The sequence below is a fragment of the Lepisma saccharinum genome, chromosome 5 (assembly GCF_977018435.1).
Source record: "Lepisma saccharinum chromosome 5, izLepSacc3.1, whole genome shotgun sequence".
Classification (NCBI taxonomy): Eukaryota; Metazoa; Arthropoda; class Insecta; order Zygentoma; family Lepismatidae; genus Lepisma; species Lepisma saccharinum.
Window position 1 is genome coordinate 101077535 of NC_139233.1, and position 20731 is coordinate 101098265.

Genomic DNA, 20731 nt, shown 5'->3' on the forward strand with positions numbered 1-20731 from the left:
GTCTTTCAATTCATGTGGAACCCAATGTGACATCTTTTGAATCATTCCCATGGCTTTGAGGCATTTGGAAACTGTTGTTTGATCAACGTCTAATGCTTCTGCAAGTTCTTCCTGCGTTTGACACGAATCCTGATCGAGCAATGCTCTCAATTCTTCGTCTTAAAATTTTTTTGGCTGTCCAGGTCGCTCTTGGTCTTCCAGGCCGAAATCACCACTTCTAAACCATGCAAACCACTTCTGACACGTTCGCTCAGCTAGCGCATGGTCACCATATACTTCCACCAAAATACAATGACTTTCGGTAGCACTTTTCTGCATGTTAAAGTAATGAAGCAGAACACCCCGCAAAAACACTTTATCTGGCACGAACTGCACCATGTTCAGTTGACTACAAAATGCTGTTGTTGACGCGTCAATCAACTGCCCTATACTACGAACGATGCACGCTGACAGGAGTTTTCAACGCATGTGTGGATACACGGAACTGTTGGACGATACGCTCGTTACGCCATCTCTTGTCCAGGTGCACGAATTAATTCCTAGACCAAATATTTTCCCTGAGTTTTCCAGAATCTTCAATTTTCTTCCAGAGTACTCAGAACACAGTGCAGTATTGTTTATTTTTTACAATAGCCTCCATTTCCTCTCATAGCCATAACATCACCAACTTGTTATTATTATTATTATTATTATTATTATTATTATTATTATTATTACTATTAGAGATGAGATGGACTAGCTGATTAATTGATCAAAAATTTTTGGGTGCTTCGACCATTGTGGGCATTTTGCACCCTTTTAAGTAAACGGGGAAAATCCCCTCATCTTAAGATTAAAAAATGGGTGTAAAGAGACCTTTGAGAAAGGTTAAAAACTCAAGTTCTGAAGGGATTTCCACAGGAGTAACACGAACTTTAAAAAAGCAAGGATAGTTTAAAAACTTCCTCAGAAACAGTGTTAAAGGCTGCTCTTCCCAAAAAAGATAAAAACATTTAGTAAAACACTGTCACCATCTTTAAACATGGATGGATGATAAATCGTCTGACGAAATTAAAATCAGCACATGCAAGAAGAATGTGCTGAACACTTAACACACCGTTACAGGTATGGCACAGCGGAGGGTCCAGCCCTTGCAGCAAATGGCAATGTGTGAGACGGCTGTGTCGGATTCAAAGCAGAGTAAAGATGTCTTATTCTCGGCGAGAACGAGAACAAGGTGGACGAGAAGGTCACCATCTGCATCAGCAGACTTGGCGGTAGCATCAGCTCTTCGTACCCCTTGGTGCCTACGTGACTGGGACCCAACATCAGCAAACTAATTGTTACTCTATTGGTATGGGCACATCTGTGTCGGTAATATTACTGATAATTTTAGCCATTTTTTATTACCATTACGAATAAAAAAAATACAATTCTATGTCATGGCTTTGTGAAGTAAATGTCTAAATAAGCAGTTCCTTATTAAAGTAAATCATATTGAATCACTTGGTTACATACGTCAATTGAGGAGGTGAATGAATGTTCTGCAAGAATTATTTACAATCTTGCACCGGCTCAGTTAATCGGAATCAGTAAATTTTATATGAGCAGTTTATCAGTACTGGAAAATACTTCATATCAGTTCACTTTCCGAAATCAAACTAAATGAAGAATCCCTGTGCACATATAATTAAGGACTACAGGTACGGCAGATATTAGAGTTAACACCTTTTCCAACTGTATTGCAGTGCACAAAATAGCATTCGAAACATACCACACATAGAACACATATTTTCACACTTTTGAGAAACAGAAATTTACAAATGGACACGATATCCATTAATCTGTAATGGAAAATAAACATATATTACAAGGCTATGTCTTCAAAGAAGCTTGTGTGAAGAATATCAACAGGTAGAAGCATATTATAACCCTTCAGATGTACTTAATGTGACTCATTGATCAATTAGGTGATTTTCCCTGAGAATTTTACTTTTTTCAAATTCCCTGAGATTTCCAGGTGTGCGAGAACCCTGTGCAATGATAAGGATGAACAATGAACTGACAAAATGAATGATGGGACAAACACAATGATACAAGACCTCTAGCTACATGGAATGTAAAACGATGCCACAGATGTCAGTTCCAAAAAAATTGGAGCCATGTTCTCTTCCTTTTTCATGCACTTTTGTCTGAGCATACAAAGCTTGTTTTTGTCATCAAAATTTCTTCCCTTAGAAAGATAAAATTGCAAATATAATTTTTGCATTCACAGATAAGTTGCAAGGAAAAGAATCAAACATTGCAACAAAATCTCCATTTATTTCCATTATAAGCAGATGATATCTATCTACTACTAATGACACCAGCACCTTCGCAGTGGAACAGCCGAAGAGAGCAGTACCTTGCATTTCCCCACACTACCTTCCATTGCAGGTGCTGTACCCACACCAGGACTCAAACCCACAACAGTTGGTGGTGGGTTGTAAATGAAGCCCTTAATGACACCAATGCAGTCATATTTCAAGGGTTTCACACATATTGTGAAAGGTCAAAAAAATTAAGCAAAGATTACTGCCAATTCTAGAGTGCTTGGAACAAAAATAAATATCCAAGTTGAAACATGAGATAGAATTTTTTTTCTTTTCCTGGGAATGGAACTAGAAGATGTTCTTATTTCATTATGAAGAACTTGAAGTGTCACTACTTCCATTTTCGGTTGAATTTCCACATCATCAACATGATGCATGCCACTATCAAAAGATCAGTTCTATCACTATGAATAGCAATACAATTTTTCTTCAACTGTAAACAATTTAAGTAATTCAATACATGCACCTACCAAATATCGTTGATGAATTTCTTCATTTCTTCTCCTTATTCTTTGGATGCGTTCATCCAGCATGGCTTCATTTGGATCCTGCGACATCTACACGTACATAAAAAGAACTGGGTAAAACTAAATAATGATACTTTGTACTAGTATTACTTTCCCACAACAACAAAAAAAACATTATATCTGATGAAATTTACACACAATTACAAAATAATAACAACAGACCCTTGTTTAACGTGAAAAGTGCTTCTACCTTTACCTCTTCTCACACTAGGCTAAGAGAGGGGAGCATGTCTTGTCTCGATTGAGGTCAACATATCTTATTTTCACTGGTGGTGCAAATCAAACCTACAACAGATAAGTGGTTTACTACAAAGAGAAATTGTTACTAAAAACAAAACAAGTATTAGAAACTTTGATGTTTTTAATGGCAATATCATGAACATCAAATTGAGACATATTGTCCCTTTCTTTCGTTACATTTTAGGAATTTTACCATATTTTGCAGCATAATTGTCACAGATTTCATGACAAACTTTTTGGCAAAAAAAATGCGGTGCAACCAATATGATCAGTTTTTTTTTCTAAACAAAATATAATTGCTGGTATTACCCATACTTATTACTAAACTGTCCTTGATGCAAGATTAGGATGCATGAAATACTTGTGAATATACATTAAAATGGAATAGTCCAAATCAATGCACGTCATTTCTTCATGACAGTTTAGAAAATATTTTTCTGTTCTGATAAAGAAGTTAACACGTTAGTTATTGATTTGTGCATTATAATCAAAATATAACACTTGAAAAAATTTACTAGTGTTGCGAAGTAGGAACTTAGAAAGTTAAATCTTCGTGTCTTAAAGATTCTGCACCCCTATAATTAGCTTTGTTATCTGATGTGATGGATTGGAGGAGGTGGCGAGATGTGCAGCGGCAACTGCATCTCGGTAAATACTGCAAGGCTCCGAGGAAAATCCTGCGATGTGGCGAGGAGAGCTGCCACTAAATAAGCTCAGGCCCGGCTGCCTTGCAAGAAGGGGAGAAATCCCCAAAGACTAAGGGAAGGATACCCTGACAGAAAACCAAGGGTGGGGCAGACTCGTAAGGCATAGTGAAGCCAGCTGACTTAGGGGAGTAAACCCTAAACAAATCCTGGCCCTCCAAGAATGGGGGTTGGGAGTGGGGCTGACAACCCCATCCCACAAAAAGAACCACGTTAAGAGACCTCAAGGAAATGTAGCCGGACAGATCTACCGACGACGGACTGGCGTGAATAATGGATAAGCAAATTATGAAAAGGGAAGGGATCTATATGTAGGGAGCTGGAATGTGCTACCTTTGTATAGGGCAAGTGCATTGAGGATATAGATGGATCAGCTAAATAATTATAAGCCTGCAAATGGTGGCATTGCAAGAAGTATGTTGGATTGGAAAAGGAGTTTTGGAAAAGAGAGAAGCAACCGTCTTCTACAGCTGTGATGAAAGGCTGCATATGCTAGGAACTGGGTTTATAATACATAAACAAATAAAACATCTAGTGATAGGATTTAAAGCTATACGTTCAAGATTATCGACATTAAGAGTTAAAGGAGAGATCTTTAATTACACTATAATCAATGCCCATGCACCCACGGAAGTATCCACAGATGATGTAAAAGAAGATTTGTATGCATTAGAGAAAGCATTTGATGATTGCCCAAAAAATGACATGAAAGTAGTAATAGGGAGAAGACGTGTATCAACCAACAATTGGTAAACAAAGTATGCATAAAGTAACAAATAACAATGGTATGAGGCTAATAATGTTTGCAGCATCTTGGAATCAAGTAATAACAACAACTCTGTTCCAGCACAAAGATATTCATAAAATGACATGGAGAGCCCTGGATGGAAAAACTTACAATCAAATTGACCACATGCTGATAGATTGTAGACATAGATCAGATATCATTGATGGTAGATCGTACAGGGGGCTAATATTGATTCTGACCATTATTTGCTTATGGGAAGGACTAGAGCAAGAATATCTAATAGTCGAAAAATGAAGGTGACTAGACTAGCCTGATCAAGTTTAATGTCACGCAGTTAAGAAATCCAACGGCCGTTGAGAGTACCGAAGTAAATACAAGAGGGATTCACTGGGCGCGAGTGGAAAATGTAGATGAGAGGTGAGACAGATATAAGCTTAGGATTAGTAATGTGGCAAAGGAAATACATGAAACACAAAAGCTAGCAAACAAAGAAACGTGGTTCGATGAGGAATGTCAAAATGTAAGCAAAGAAAAGAATGATGTATGTAAGAGGATGCAGCAAAGAAGTGCAACAAGGAGAGTTAGGGATGAATATCAAGAGAAAAGAAGGATCGAGAAGAGAGTCCACAGGAAGAAAAAAAGGGAATGGACGAAGCAGGAGATGAAGCAGTTGCGTAAGGCAGATGTATAAGCTGGTAAATAATACAAAATATGTTTTTAAGCCAAGGACAACAGTCTGTAGAAATGAAACAGGCGATATAATTAGTGAAAGTAATGAAATTTTAGAAAGGTGGAGAAGGCATGTTAATGATGTATTGAATGGCAGTGCAGATGTAGCAGGTATGCTGGAAGGAGGATTAAGTGAAGAAGAGGAAGAGGAAGGAAAAGAGGGCATAGAAAGTCCAACGTTAGATGAAGTATGGGAGGCAGTCAAGATATTGAAAAATAGTAAAGCACCTGGGATAGATAACTTGCAAGCAGAGCTGCTTAAGCATGAAGGACAGAGGCTTGAATGAAATAATAAACATAATTTGGAAAAAGGGACAGACGGCAAGCGAATGGAGGATGGGTATCATAGTACCTATCCACAAGAAAGGCGACATGATGGAGTGTTCAAACTATTGTGGAATTACATTGCTGAACGTTGCCTATAAAGTATTTGCAAGAATTATATATAAAAGACTACTAGCATATGTAGAAAAGTTCATTGGACCATATCAATGTGGATTCAGGCCAGTAAAATCTACAATTAACCAGATATTCACCTTAAGGCAAATACTGGAGAAAACTCTGGAGTTTCGGATAGGAACGTACCATCAATTTATTGATTTTAAATCTGCATATAAACAGGACCCAACTATATCTGGCAATGGAAGATCTTGGAATTCCAATAGGATAACTAAGAATGGTGAGAATAACCATTGTAGGTCTAATAGTAGGATAAGAGTAGGAGGACAAGTCTCAGAACCTGTTGAAATAGAGAATGGACTAAGACAAGGCGATGTGCTGTCCTGTTTGTTGTTTAACATTGCCTTAGAGAAGGTTATATGGGAAGCTCGGGTGCAAATTAGGGGTACCATATGTTATAAGTAAATCCAGATACTAGCATATGCGGATGTGGACATAGTAGGAAGATCTCTACATGAATAGAAGAAGCATTTCTAGCCATAGAAAGGGAAGGAAAGAAGATGGGATTGGTGGTGGATGATGGGAAGACTAAGTACATGGCAGGAGGTAAAGCACACAAATATAATCCATCACCAACCATAACAATGGCTAATTATACCTTTGATAGAGTGGATGGATTCCTTTATCTACCTGGGTTCTGTTGTGACATATGAGAATGATTCACAGGAGGAAGTAAAGGCATGACTTGTAGCAGTGAATAGGGCCTATTATGGACTACAGAGATATTTTAAGAGCACAATATTGTCCAGTTAACACTTTACAAGACACTGATAAGACCTGTATTGACCTATGCTGCGGAAACTTGGACCAGTTCAAGGAAAGATGAACAGCTGGTAGAGACCTTTCAAAGAAAGATATTATGAAGAATGTTGGGACCAATATGTGAGAATGAAAAATGGACAAAACGATTTAATGGGAATGGGACCTTCCTGTACCTTAGAGAACAATCCAAAGTTTCACCTTTGCATTCTTACATGAGTTTTAAACTGTGTAATTTTATCGGTGGAATAGCCAAGTGGATTTTTGCAGAGTGAAGCATGGACCCATTGTTGCTGTTTTCTAGCTTGTAGCTTTAAAGTAACATCCCAATTGTCATTAGCATAAGGCTTCATCAGCACAAGAAATTCGAAGCTTCCATTGGGAATTGAAGTCAGGACCATTCACACTGTCCACTAATCAAATGCCTACATGGGATTCCACAGCCTACATTCATACATTCTATATTTTCTTTTGGTCCTGCTGCTAGTCTTGCGATGTGTCTTACGGGAGTCCTAAATATGAGCACATTGTTTTTTTTTTACCCGTCTGCCACGTTGTACCTCAAGAAGATACAAAGAATGCACAAGGCCAACAAATGTAGAAATATGGTGCAGTTTATAGTGTACACTTATTTTTCACTCTTTGTGCACGCAGTTAGAAGCTTTTTGATCTTCATTAATAAGAATGAAAATTATATTACAGGAAAGTATGGAAATTATGACTTTATTGCAATTGAATCACGTAGGTTGAATTTTATCTCTTGCAAATACGCTGCATTCAGAAACAAACTGCCAGAGCACTAAGTGAGGTGAGTGTACAACCTAAGCCAATTGCATAAAATATGTTAAACTATGGTTGGGCGTAACTATCTCAGTCATCACACTGAACTCACATTTTGTTGCGATTAGCCTAGATGCGCACACAGAACACTTAGAAAAAAAAATCATACAAACAAGGTCAAGTGTGTGGAACAGTATTGTGGAAAAAAAACAATATCACAGTCAATGGTAACAGTTCCAAGTGTTTATTGATTTTTCACAAGTTTTACAGGAATATTAGGAAGTGATTTAAAATACTGGAAACAATTCAGGGTGGCCACTCTCTAGGACCATGAGAAAATCAAGTATAATTCCCGGTTTTCAAGGCAAATTTTCAAAAAATTCAAGGCCACAAGCAGATGTTTTCTCTATTTCAACCTTACGTATTACCGCCTCTCAACACCCACACACATGCACCAGAGGCGCAACCACGAACTTTTGTCAGGGGGGGGGGGGAGCAAGCACGTACCGATAATAATAATAATGACATTATTATGACTATTATTAGTAGTAGTAGTAGTGATAGTGTCAAATACGTTATCATCCTCGAAAATTACACAAAAAGGGGGTAGAAGTCTGTGTTAAAGCATTTGTGTTGGAACAAACTATTTTAAACATTTTTTTTAAAAAATGCTCAATTTCACAATCATTAATAATGGAAAACAAGTACACAAACTGTATTTTTGAATGGCAGAAAATGTATGATAAATGCATTCCGAATATTATTATTTTTGTACACATAACATGTATAACTTTCATGTACAACGTATGTTTTACAAATATTCAAAATGGAGTGACGTAAAATAAGAAAATACATGCCAACACTAAATTGTGTACATATTCAAAGTTTCTTTAATACATACAGAGTGTTTCGTAAGTTGGTTTACAATCCTTGGGAGGTGATTGTATGAGTGAAAATAAGGTGGAAAGTTCATGTAACGAAATTCCGGAAATGGCTTTGTTGCCGAGTTATTGACGTTTGAAAACGTGGGAAACTGATTTTCCGAAGTGAATAATAGCAAGACGGGTGGAGAGAAGTCCTCGGTGTTGGGTGGTCCACTAAGAAATTGAGTACACTCTTGTCCAAATATCACGCGCAATGTTGTGCAATGTTGGTGCAAGGGATTCCCCAAAGGACGCGAACGAAGATGTTGACGGGAGTGGGGTGGGTGTGTGTTCTGTGTGAGCTGGTATCGACGAAAATTGGCATGTGTTGAATGGCACCAAAAAACAAAGAAAATTTCCTGACCGAAGGCCACCATGACATAAAAACGAAAAAAATGAACTGTCATAGGTTCCATACCCTGAAGGGCACACAGTATGCTTAATGGAGATGTGAAGGGAACCTCATCACAGACGGTTTTCAAAGTGTCCACCATGTACTTCCAAGCATAGGCAACAACGGTGAATCAAGGATTGTCTAGTGCGACCCAACAACCCCGGTGTTTCTGCTATTGATGCTGCAGCTAAATTGATATGGGCAACGAGGTCCTCGGCTGACATGACAGGTGTTTTGGTAAACGAGGCGTTTCATCTCTTCCCAAAGGAAGAAATCCAGGGGCGTAATATCAGGCGATCGAGGTGGCCATGGCATAGGCCCTCCCCTGCCAATGCACTGGTTGTGGAATACGGTATTGAGGAAATGGCGCACATTCCGATCAAAATGTAGGGGTGCACCGTCATGTTGAAACCACAGGGTCATTCCATGTCAAATCATCCAGAATTTTGTGAAAATGTCACCCACCATCCCCGATTTTGATGAAATTCGGTATACTTATAGAACTTTTGATGCTGATTACAAAAATGACAACTGTTTTTAAATTGGTCAAGGGGTTCAGAAGCTACGAGCTGTTTAAAAACTCCGTGTGCACCACATGCAGCTCCACTTTGAATGACTCGCATTAGGTTATAAACGATCGTATCTTCCCTCGGGTTTGCTGTAGAAACTTCAAGTTTGTTTTGTTTTGTTCAGAATAGTATAAGCTTTCATTTAAATAATGTTTCAGATGAATGCATCAATAAACATGTATTTTTATATATAGTTTTATGTATTTTTTTCGAAAAATAAATGACTAACTTCAAGAGCGAATTTCATGCAATGCCCCCCCTTCAATTTCCCCCCAATTTTTTATGTAGGTAGGTCAGAGTGTGTTCTAATGCCTGATGGAAAAATTGGGATGGGCGGTTCAGAGACAGGGTGATAAAAAAATCATTTGCATAAAATGACATTAAAAGTAAATCTTATTAAAAATGCTTTTGTATTTAGCACAAAACCTGAAGTACATTATGTTTCAAGCTACAATATTCAAAATTTATGTTCGCTATGTGTGAATGTAAGCAAAGGCGTAACCTGGCGGGGGCAAAGGGAAGCACTTGCCCTATCCCAAATTTATATATTAATTAAAATTTACAAGTTAAATATATTTTGTGATCCTCCTGGCACTTGAGGAACAAACGAATAAAGAGTAATAATTGTGATTTTTCAAGTGTATTAATCAAATAATTCTGGATAGTATTTTTATGCGATGGAAAACTTTGTGATTATCCCAACCCGAAGATAGTTTCCAAGTGACACCCATTAAGATAGCACCTAAAAATTGTACTCTATGCATTGCCAAAATTTTATGTACTATAAATTGTGCCGTTCACATTTTAGATGTATATTTTGACCATTTTAAACACACTAAAGTATTTGACTTATCTCTAAGTACATATGTCCATCCATTTGTGTTGTTAATGTCCACTGGACACATCATACTTTTTGGCCAGTAGTAGGAAGTTGATGGACCAAGTAGATGCAAGAATTTAATAGTTGCATCTTCATATTCACGTGGACTTTTGAAGCAATCCTACAATCAAGTTTGAGTCACGCACACACATGCTACTACATGACTGTTTAGAGTTTGAATTCGGAAAGCCACTTTTTCACAAAAGTCAAACCATACAGCTATACAAAACATATTACATCAGCACTTACTATTTTTGCTCTGACTGTTAAACAACTAGTGTTTTGAAGTAAATAGTTACAAAGTTACAAGTACAGTTCCTTTTTATTTAGGAATTCTAACAGTAACTAGCTACTTTTAAAAGTAAGTACCTGTAGCGTTTACAACGGTAACAGTGTTACTTCTTGCAGTAGGGAAATAGCTAAATTGGACAATTCTGTTCCAGACTATAAAAATTAAAATATGTACCTTCTCCGGATGCTACGTGAAAAGATTTTCTTGGAATTGCTGACAAGGAAGCTATGCTTTGTTGCATGCTAAATTTAGAACATCCACGCTTTACTGCAATTCATTTCTAATTGTATGTGAAAACTCCATTGTTTTTGGTAGACTGCTGCGTTCGTTTGGAATGTGGTTGTCCAGCTAGGGAAAATTCATTGTCGAGGGAGTGGATCTTTGGATCTTGTTGAACTTGAAATGGAGGAGAAATAGGCGCAAGTGGAATCAATGACACCATATTCAATATACCGTGGTCGGCATACAAATGATTTCTTAATTAATATCGTTCAAGCAAAGCTGACTGTGTTTTCCATCCTTTATTAGCAGTAATAATGTAAGTACTATATGAATGCATATTATGTACTAGAAACATAAGTAAAACACGGAAGTTACACAAAATCAATGATCATTAACAGTACGTTACTGTTACAGTAACTAAAAGAAACTCAGTTACTTTCAAAGTACCAGTAACAATAACTGAGTAACTTTTTTAATGATTGACTGTAACTCAGTTACTTGTAAAAAGTAACTTACGGAACCTGTAAATTCAAAAAAGTGCATACTTCCTGGTACTGTTGTAGTACTTTGCAATCCCTGACACATTGTACTGTGGGTTGTTGTCATTTCACCCTAGATGATTACTAAGAAATTTATGCCTTTAATACTATTTCTACGGAATTGGTAAATAATTGCTGTACTTGTTGCTTTATACTATAGAAGTCTATACAAATATTTTTACTGTTTCACCCATCCTGTCACAAGGATATTTTCTGTGGTATGTGACGAAAAAGCGCCATTTGAAAAAACTTCAATCAGCACAAATGTGTAGTATTAATTCTTACTTCATATTACGTATCCCATGAAGAGTATCCAAAAAAGAACTTCCATATTGAGATAAAATGCACAAAAAGAATGTTCTCGAAGATAAATTTGCTAAACTTGGGAATGTTAATAATGATTATATATATAATTATATAATATATAATTTTTTTTTAAAAAAATGAAGACTGTTGATACTAACTTAGATACAGTAGAATCTTGATTTTACGTTATCCAGGAGACAAAGCTGAAAAAACTTAATACGTGGGAAAATGTAAAATCTTGGAAAATTTCTGAACAATTTGCTATGTTGGGACCACCAAGATTGAATGCAAAATGAAGGAAAATGTAAAATCGAGGAACTTAAATCGGGGTTCCACTGTAATTATTACTTGCAAATTTTAATTAATATATAAATTTGGGATAGGGCAAGTGCTTCCCTTTGCCCCCGCCAGGTTACGCCTTTGCTTACATTCACACATAGCGAACATAAATTTTGAATATTGTAGCTTGAAACATAATGTACTTCAGGCTTTGTGCTAAATACATAAGCATTTTTAATAAGATTTACTTTTAATGTCATTTTATGCAAATGATTTTTTTATCACCCTGTCTCTGAACCGCCCATCCCAATTTTTCCATCAGGCATTAGAACACACTCTGACCTACCTACATAAAAAATTGGGGGGAAATTGAAGGGGGGGCATTGCATGAAATTCGCTCTTGAAGTTAGTCATTTATTTTTCGAAAAAAATACATAAAACTATATATAAAAATACATGTTTATTGATGCATTCATCTGAAACATTATTTAAATGAAAGCTTATACTATTCTGAACAAAACAAAACAAACTTGAAGTTTCTACAGCAAACCCGAGGGAAGATACGATCGTTTATAACCTAATGCGTGTCATTCAAAGTGGAGCTGCATGTGGTGTACATGGAGTTCTTAAAAAGCTCGTAACTTCTGAACCCCTTGACCAATTTAAAAACAGTTGTCATTTTTGTAATCAGCATCAAAAGTTCTATAAGTATACCAAATTTAATCAAAATCGGGAATGGTGGGTGACATGGCCTGGATGAATTGACGTGGAATGACCCCACAGTCTTTGTCTCAGTGCCAAGGGCACGTCCTTTAGTAGTTCAGGCAAAACCTCACTGAGAAATGCTTGATAAGTGGGTCCACATAGGCGAACAGGGAGAATGTACGGTCCAATCAAATGGTCATGCAGTATAGCGCACCACACATTCACTGCAAATCTGTGCTGATGATGTGCCACTAGCAGTGCATGTGGATTTTCATGTTCCCACACATGACTGTTTTTACTATTGAACACACCAGTTTTCGTGAAGATAGCCTCATCAGTCCATAGTACCGTATTCTGAAAATTATGGATAGTTTCAATTTGATGAACAAACCATTGTCAAAAGTCCTCACCTGGGCCGAAGTCCCGAGGTAAAAGGTCTTGCACTTTCTTCAATTTGTACGGTTGCATCCCCTCTTCTGCCAGGACTCGCCACACATTCACAAGGGAGGTGTTTCATTCGTGGGCTAGTGCGTGCGCAATGGTGCCTGGAAGATCCATCACTGCAATTAGCACATCTTCCACAAACCGTCGTGTTCGCACACTTCGCGGTCGTCCAACTTCTTGACGAGGTGGCAACACTGATCCTGTTTCCCGAAGTCGAGTGTCTACAGTTTGAAATAAGGTGTGCTATGGTAACAACCTATTTGGAAAACGTGCCCCATACAGACACCTTGCACCATGGCTATTACATTCAGCCTACCCATAAATCAGATGCATGTCCGCCAGCTCTTGGGACGTGTATGCAGCCATCCCTTACACTGGGCTACAAGTGTTTATGGGTGTTAACACTAGTACAGTTCACAGAACACGATGGGCTGTGGCTAAGAATTAACACATAACACCGCTAGGTGAAATGTTTGCCCAACACTACTGTCCAAGAACCTCACGTCTTTCCATTCAACCGTGAATGTTTAACAACCTGCTGCTGGCACAGCACCTGAAGCATGAATGGCACAGACACGTGCGCTCCTTCATGAGGAAACCTACACTGTTGGTGCCCCTAGCGGGAAATGTGGTACTTAACGTCAGATCACACGGATACCCATCTGCCCTTCAGGGTATGCAACCTATGACAGTTCATTTTTTTCATTTTTACGTCATGGTGACCTTCGCTCAGGAAATTTTCTTTGTTTTTGGTGCCATTCAACACATGCCAATTTTCGTTGATACCAGCTCACGCAGAACACACACCCACCCTACTCCCGTCAACATCTTCGTTCGCGTCCTTTGGGGAATCCCTTATGCCGACATTGCCGCGTGATTTTTGGACAAGAGTGTACCCAATTTCTTAGTGGACCACCCAACACCGACGACTTCTCTCCACCCATTTTGCTATTATTCACTTCAGAAAATCATTTTCCCACGTTTTCAAACGTCAATAACTTGGCAACAAAGCCGTTTCTGGAATTTCGTTACATGAAATTTCCACCTTATTTTCATTCGTACAAGCACCTCCCAAGCGTTGTAAACGAACTTACGAAACACCCTGTATACAGAATATAGGTCTACCTGGTATTATTTATATTCATTACATAATCAATTCATCCACCTCTTAACAAACCAACAGCAAAAATTATATAAATTGTCTCTCAAATGTGCACGTTCCATTTCCTTCCAACAATTCTTCCTGCATTTAAGACAAAATCCATTAAGAGAAGTATTATTTTTCTCTGGTAATTTACAATGCATTACAGAAGACAATCATATTGCGAGTGAAGTGAACAAGAAAATTTATAATCCATTTTTTTGCAAACTGATAACAATATTGATTTAATAGGGTGCAAATAATTTCACAAGGCACATGGCATTCTCTCTTTTACAATTTTTATCATTTAGATTGTTAGGCAGCCAGGGCCGACTCCCGCCGCTCCCTAGCTACGGCTCTGACCTTAACAAGACTAAGAAAAGCAGGCATTGTGAGCGAGAAAAGTTTATGAAATGTATTTTTATTTGCATAAAATTTGAAATCGAGGGGAATAATTGCCCCTCTGTGCACTCTGCAGGTGCCTTTGGCCATCAATGTTTGCCTCCTTGCCCTCCTCAGAATTGATTTCCATTCAAGGTTGGGGGGGGGGGGCAATGCCCCCTGCCCCACTGTGGATGCACCACTGATATGCACACACAAATATAGTAACAATATGAAGTGTCTGTGTGATTCCAATGTATCGAAAAATTCTAATCTAATTTAATTCAACGGTGTATTTAAAACATTTAATTAGAGGTCCTTAGTTTACATTTGCCACTTCACATACTCAGACTCGAAATACATCTACAAACAGAAGTCACAAATGTTATGGTGTAGGCTATATATTCTAACCTGTGAAAAATTGTTGATTGTGTGAGAATTTCTAACTCAAACCGACCTAATCATCTTCAAGAAATCTTATCTTGCAATAATCTTCCGTCTGTCAGATTGCTCTACTAAGGATAGTAACAAAGTAAACAGATCGAGAGAATTCTGTTTTATTTTTCACACATTATTTTCCTTCCTCGATAAAAATAAAAACTCGCCTGAGAAAACCTCGCTTCAGGGCATTTATCAATATGTATAAATTCAATAGCATTTGGATTAATAAAAGTTGCAATTTTTCACGTCTACGGAGAAAAATTCAAGCAGAATCCGTGCATAATTCCTGGAACAAATAATTCACGCAGAATTCCCGGTGAGTAGCCACCCTGCAATTGTGGAAGTAAGTTAGAAGTTTGGAGAAACTCATTAGTGCAGTTAAAAGCTTCATTACTAGAAAAATTATAATTGGAAAAGTGGCTAATGCAGTCTCCGCACTTTGGAGCAAGCAGTCATTCTTTGGTTGATGGTCACCTCAGGTGCAGATTTTGGTCCAATTTCCTTTTGTTTTATTGCGATTTCATCATGCTAGAAATGCAATTTTAATGGTTCAATTTTGATTTACTTCTGTTAACACATGCTGTGGAGTTTCAGCGATTACTTAAGATTTTGTTCAATATATGCTTTGTAGTTAGGTTAGGCAGGCCAGGTTTGGTTCTCTTAGCATTAAGTCCCTAAATGCATTCTACTAAGACTTTAAGGAAGCTTCAAATTTCGTGTGACAATGATTGCCAAAATTCTAGGATAATTAGTCTTACTGCTAGGAGAATTTGAAAAAAACCATACACAATCGGAACCATTACCCAGATTTCTGGCTGATTTTCATGTGAAGCTCAAATTGGGACCAGATGTTGAACAGTTGATCGAAATAAAATTTTCAAGTGCGTTAAGACTTGTGTTATTTTGTACCCGTCAACACTTTGTCTCTGAGGACTAAAATTTCCTCCTTTAAATGCTGAGGCTGTAATGGGGCACTCAGCACATATAAGAACAAACCACAGCTCTACAGAGGATTATACTAAATGTAAGTCTAGATTGATTGATTTGATATTTTACTTTGCTTTTTGTGCCACTTTTGACTAATTTGCAAAAAATGGGGATGAGTGATGATGCAATGAATGGACATGCACAAGCCGGGATTCGAACTCGGAACCCCTAGTGTTGTAGCGTGATGTGCTGACCACTCCGGCACGGGGGTCAGCAAATGTACGTCTAGACACGAGCCTTGTAGGCCTGCAAAAATTAGTAACTGGGGTGTGCTACGGGGAAGTGAGGTTGGTTTTTGAATATATTACCAGGTCATCCCTTGCATGCCTGGACCAGATCTTATGTGAAGTATTTATGGATGTTATTTTAATGGTAAGGGCCTTAAACCTGACCCACATAACAAAGAAAGCATTTAGGGATGTTTTAGTATGAACCCTGAACCTGAGCTGCCTAATTTGACAACGATAGCAATGTAATTAATACCTCTTCGCAGCATGCGAAGTAGATAACAGCGGCAGGCCATACAAAAAATGACTGTAAACGTATGGCTGCTCACAAAAGATCACATAGAAGCATAAGTAAGGAAAGATCGTTACCCAGAAAACACCCAGTAAGCAAGTACCAAGACTCAGAAGGATGTGTTAATAGACATAAATTGACATCGAATCATGTAAAAAAATGATTGTGTATCATGATAATTCTGAATTAAACAATCCGAACTTGGGCCTATTTGCCTATACTTGCCACGCTAACCTACACCACTGAATATATTGTACGCCTGACCCTCTGTACCCCCTGCAGAATGTGAAATATCTTGCATAGTTTATGAAGAATTTGTTGTTCATGAACGTTTTCAGTTGATTTTAGCTCTCAGAAATGTGTTCTTGTGAATTAAAGTATGCCTGTTACCTTAGCATGTTACTTTACCGTGTAGCAGAACAGCCCGAAGGCTTTGCGCAAGTGAATATATCATCCAAAACGACTTTCCACAACACCCTATAATTTTACGTGGTTAGGTTTGGTACTGATAGTTATTTTCGACATGTTTTTTCGCCATTTTAGAGTGCATACAAACATTCTTTTTACAAACAAAAAGCAGCGAAAAAACTCTGAAATTGCAGGTTTTAACTTACGTGGGCCATTTTTTGGGATCAAATAACTCCGTTATTTGTGCTTGGTACCAGTTTCATAGATCGGACACACATTAAAATAAATCTGATATTTTGTGTTTTGCATGGTTCATACTTACCAATTGTGTATTGCGAAACATAGTTCAAGGTGCCATTATGCTCTTTACACGAAAACAAACACAATTTTTCACATAGAGAGTAATTTTTCTTATTCCTTTTTTCACTTCCTTAACACACAATATGGCAGGCAAAACTTGACTACCGTAGTGGGTTTGCAGTGTTTCAAACCTTCTTCACCGAAAAATACCTACTATCGTGTTCGTCACGTGTGCAAATTGTACATTATGCACAGGTAGCTGATGGATAGTCCCACGAACCATTTTGATAAGGTTAGGTTAGGTTAGGCAAGCATAGTTAAAAAAAGTGGGGTTGGAAACACTGACAGGGGGTTACGTCATAATACGTATGCAGCATATGGTTCACGTAGGGAAAGCTATGGCAATCGCGCGTCGGTGAGATATTTTTCTCTTGAAAAATACATGATTTCTCGGTCAAATAGATTCCACGATGAAAGAAAATAACTCGACGAACATTGGAAACCTTAAAGAAACTCATTTCCGTAAGTAGTTTCTTCTGTAAAAATGAAGAAACGTCTCTCCGATATATGAAACTGTTACCTTTGTGGAACCACTTTCATATTACGTAAAACATTGAAATCTGTCGATTAAAAAAATCGACGTAATTCTCGAGGGGGTAGTGGGTAAACGGCCCCCCGGCGTTTATGAGATAAGAATACGTGAGCACGTTTTATTCTCGAATATTTTAAGGGAGTACAATAAGTTGTTTGGAGTATTCCTTCGAAGCGAACACAACAATAGTAAAAATATGTATGCCATTAATCGCAATTTACATTCATAAACTTTGCTGCGTTATTGTACAATGCAGAAAAATGCTCAGGTTAATGAACTAAAAAAATTGCCATTGGTTTCAAATTGCATTGATTGTCGATAAAAGCACTTTTCATGTCTTGTTTCATGAGATGAAACAAATTTCTCAAAATATCATGCATGAAATACAATCTCTTTAAGTACACGCCAGTTATTTATTGAAGATGATATAAAAACAAACCTTTTATTGCTGTTACCTTTTCTCGTTGTTGTTGCAGGGTTGCCAAATACCAGTGCAGAAACGCGCTAGATTGCAGTTTAAAAACCACCAGAAAAGCGCTAGGCAAAGCGAAGAAATCACCAAAAATAGCGCTACATGATAAGAACATGAATTATAGAATAATTTTCGTTTATAAAGCAGCATTATCATCATCTGACAAAGAAAACGTCTTGTTTATGAGAATCTTGGGAACTGGCGGCCTAATTCTATAAAGTTATATTAAAGCCTTTATCACACGGAACTGGATTTCTAGTAGGAATGCCCTAGTTTAGTAGAACAACCACAGGGGTGGGCAGGGAGGCATTGTCCCCCAACCTTGAACCGATATGAGTTCTAGGGGGGCAAGGGAGCAAACATTGACAGCCAAGTGTACCTGCAGGGAGCAATTACCGCCCACAACTTCAAATTTTCTGCAAAAAAAAAAAATACTTTCTAAAAAAATTCTTGCTCACTTCGCTAGCATTATCTTCTTTTCTTAGCTTTATGAAGTTCAGAACCGTAGCTCAGTAGAAACGGGAGTCGGTCCTAGGCACCAAATGATCTAAATGAGAATAACTTGTAAGATTGATTGATTTGTGGTTGTAAGTCCACACTTTACGCACAGAAAGGCTAATCTGGACTGGACCTACAGTTTAAATTGGGATCCAATCCACTCTGCCTCCATGACCCCTCGATCACACAGCGACGATGTTACCACTACACCATCGGGGAGGCACAAAAGTTGTGTGAGAGAGAGAATGCATTGGCGTCCCGTGAAATTATTTGCGCCCTATTTATCAATATTGATTTCGGATTGCAAAAAAAATGGATTAAAAAATGTCCTTGCTCGATTCGCTATCAGTTTATCATTGTTCTATGTAATGCATTGTAAATTATCAGATAGAGAAATAATTGAGTGAGGGAGTGTGCACATTTGAGACAATTTATGTATTGATTGATTTGCTTTATTATACTTCGCATCTTGTGCCACGTTTGGCTAATTTGCGAAGATGGGGACGACTGATGATATGATGAAATTGATTAATGGGCACTCACAAACATCCGTGCTCAGGCCCGGATCCGAAAGCGGGACCCCTGGAGTCGTATCGCGATGTGCTAAACCACTCCACCAGGGGAGCCGGCCGACAATTTATGTAATTTTTGCTGTTCTATGTTGTGAGATGGATGAATAGGTTGTGTGATTGTATTTAAATAATATATGTTGTATTAATATGTATTAAGGAAACTTTGAATACATACACAATTTAGTGTCCACGTCGCTCCATGTTGCATATATGTGAAACATATCGTGCATGAAAGTTATACATGTTAATGTAAAAAAGAATTATATTTGGAATGCATTTATCAAGCACTTTGTCTTTCAAAAATAGTTTGTGTGCTTGTTTTCCATTATTAATGTGAAATTGAAAGTGTTGAAAAAATAATTCAAATAGTTTTTTGGAACACAAATGCTTTAGCACCAACTTCTACCCCTTTTTTTGCATAATTTACGAGGGTAATAACGCCTTTGATACTACTACTACTAATAATAATAATGTTGGTCAAAAAAAAGTAAAGTGCTCCCCTGTGCTTAGCACCATACCATGAAGGTGTATAGGGGGTGTGGGGGTAACGCCCCACACTTTCTTGATCCGGTCATGAGTGGGGGTGATGTGATCAGCATCACGCCCCTGACCGCCTTTACCCCCCAGGGTTTCCCCCAGGTACCCATTTTATTCGACGCTGGGTGGGCGCCGGGGCCGCTTCCAACGTTAGAAAAGTTCCCGGATTTGAACAGGCCGGGGATCGAACCCGGGACCTTGAGCATGGTAGTCAGACGCGTTACCGACTGAGCCACCGCGGCCACATAATAATGTTGGTCCCGGGTTCGAATCCCAGCTTGGGCATGGATGTTTGAGAGTGTTCATTCATCAATTTCACCATATCATCACTTATCCCCATCTTTGCAAATTAGCCAAAAGTGGCACAAGAAGCGAAGTAAAATCAATCAAATGAATTATAATAATAATGTTATAATAATAACACTATTATTATTAGCTTTATGATTGTTAAAGTAATTATTATTATTAACATTAAAATTATTAGTATTAAATTATTATTATTATTGGTACATTTTCCTGGTACTTGCCCCCCCTCTCCCCAGACAAAAAGATCGTGGTTGAACCTCTGCCCTAGTTGGCGCGAAATCATGGCCGCCTGGCTGACTGCTAGACTGGTTTTGAGGAATAGGACATGTTACAGCGCCTTGAATAACGTAGTGTGGAAAACGACCCAAGAAACTAGTTTCCGAGACGGATGAGAAACACAGACGGCAGTGCGATCAATGTCGGTGCTAATTTTCTTATGAAAGCAATGCGGCTTAGTTAGTTTTTTTAATATATTGTGTAGATTTGTTTGTCTTGAAATGCGGTATGTGAATTGATAGAAACAAGTTATATTTGTGGAGTGATTTGCAGTCACGAAACGGCATTAATTTGGAAAGAAAAGTAAAATAAAACTAATAAATAAATAGCATGCGTAACACAAGAAGAAACATCGCAAAGTGATTCCGGACGTCAGGTGTTGGATTGTGTACTAGAGTTTTATTTTTCTATGTTATTAGAATATAAATAGTATCCTGAGAGATATTTCATA

The 20731-nt window shown here is 37.9% G+C and overlaps 1 protein-coding gene across 2 annotated transcripts in view; it reads right to left on the minus strand.

Moving 5' to 3' along the window:
- The window catches only part of LOC145987950 (uncharacterized), a 103460-nt gene extending 85365 nt beyond the window's left edge, over positions 1-18095 (minus strand). For both annotated transcript variants that reach the window (XM_083122790.1, XM_083122789.1), the window contains exons 1-2: positions 18059-18095; positions 2822-2908 (exon numbers count right to left, since the gene is read on the minus strand). In XM_083122790.1, coding sequence (XP_082978916.1) covers positions 2822-2908 — 87 coding nt within the window. In that variant the 5' untranslated portion in view covers positions 18059-18095. The remainder of the gene's footprint in view (positions 1-2821; positions 2909-18058) is intronic.
- Between the last annotated feature and the right edge of the window lie 2636 nt (positions 18096-20731).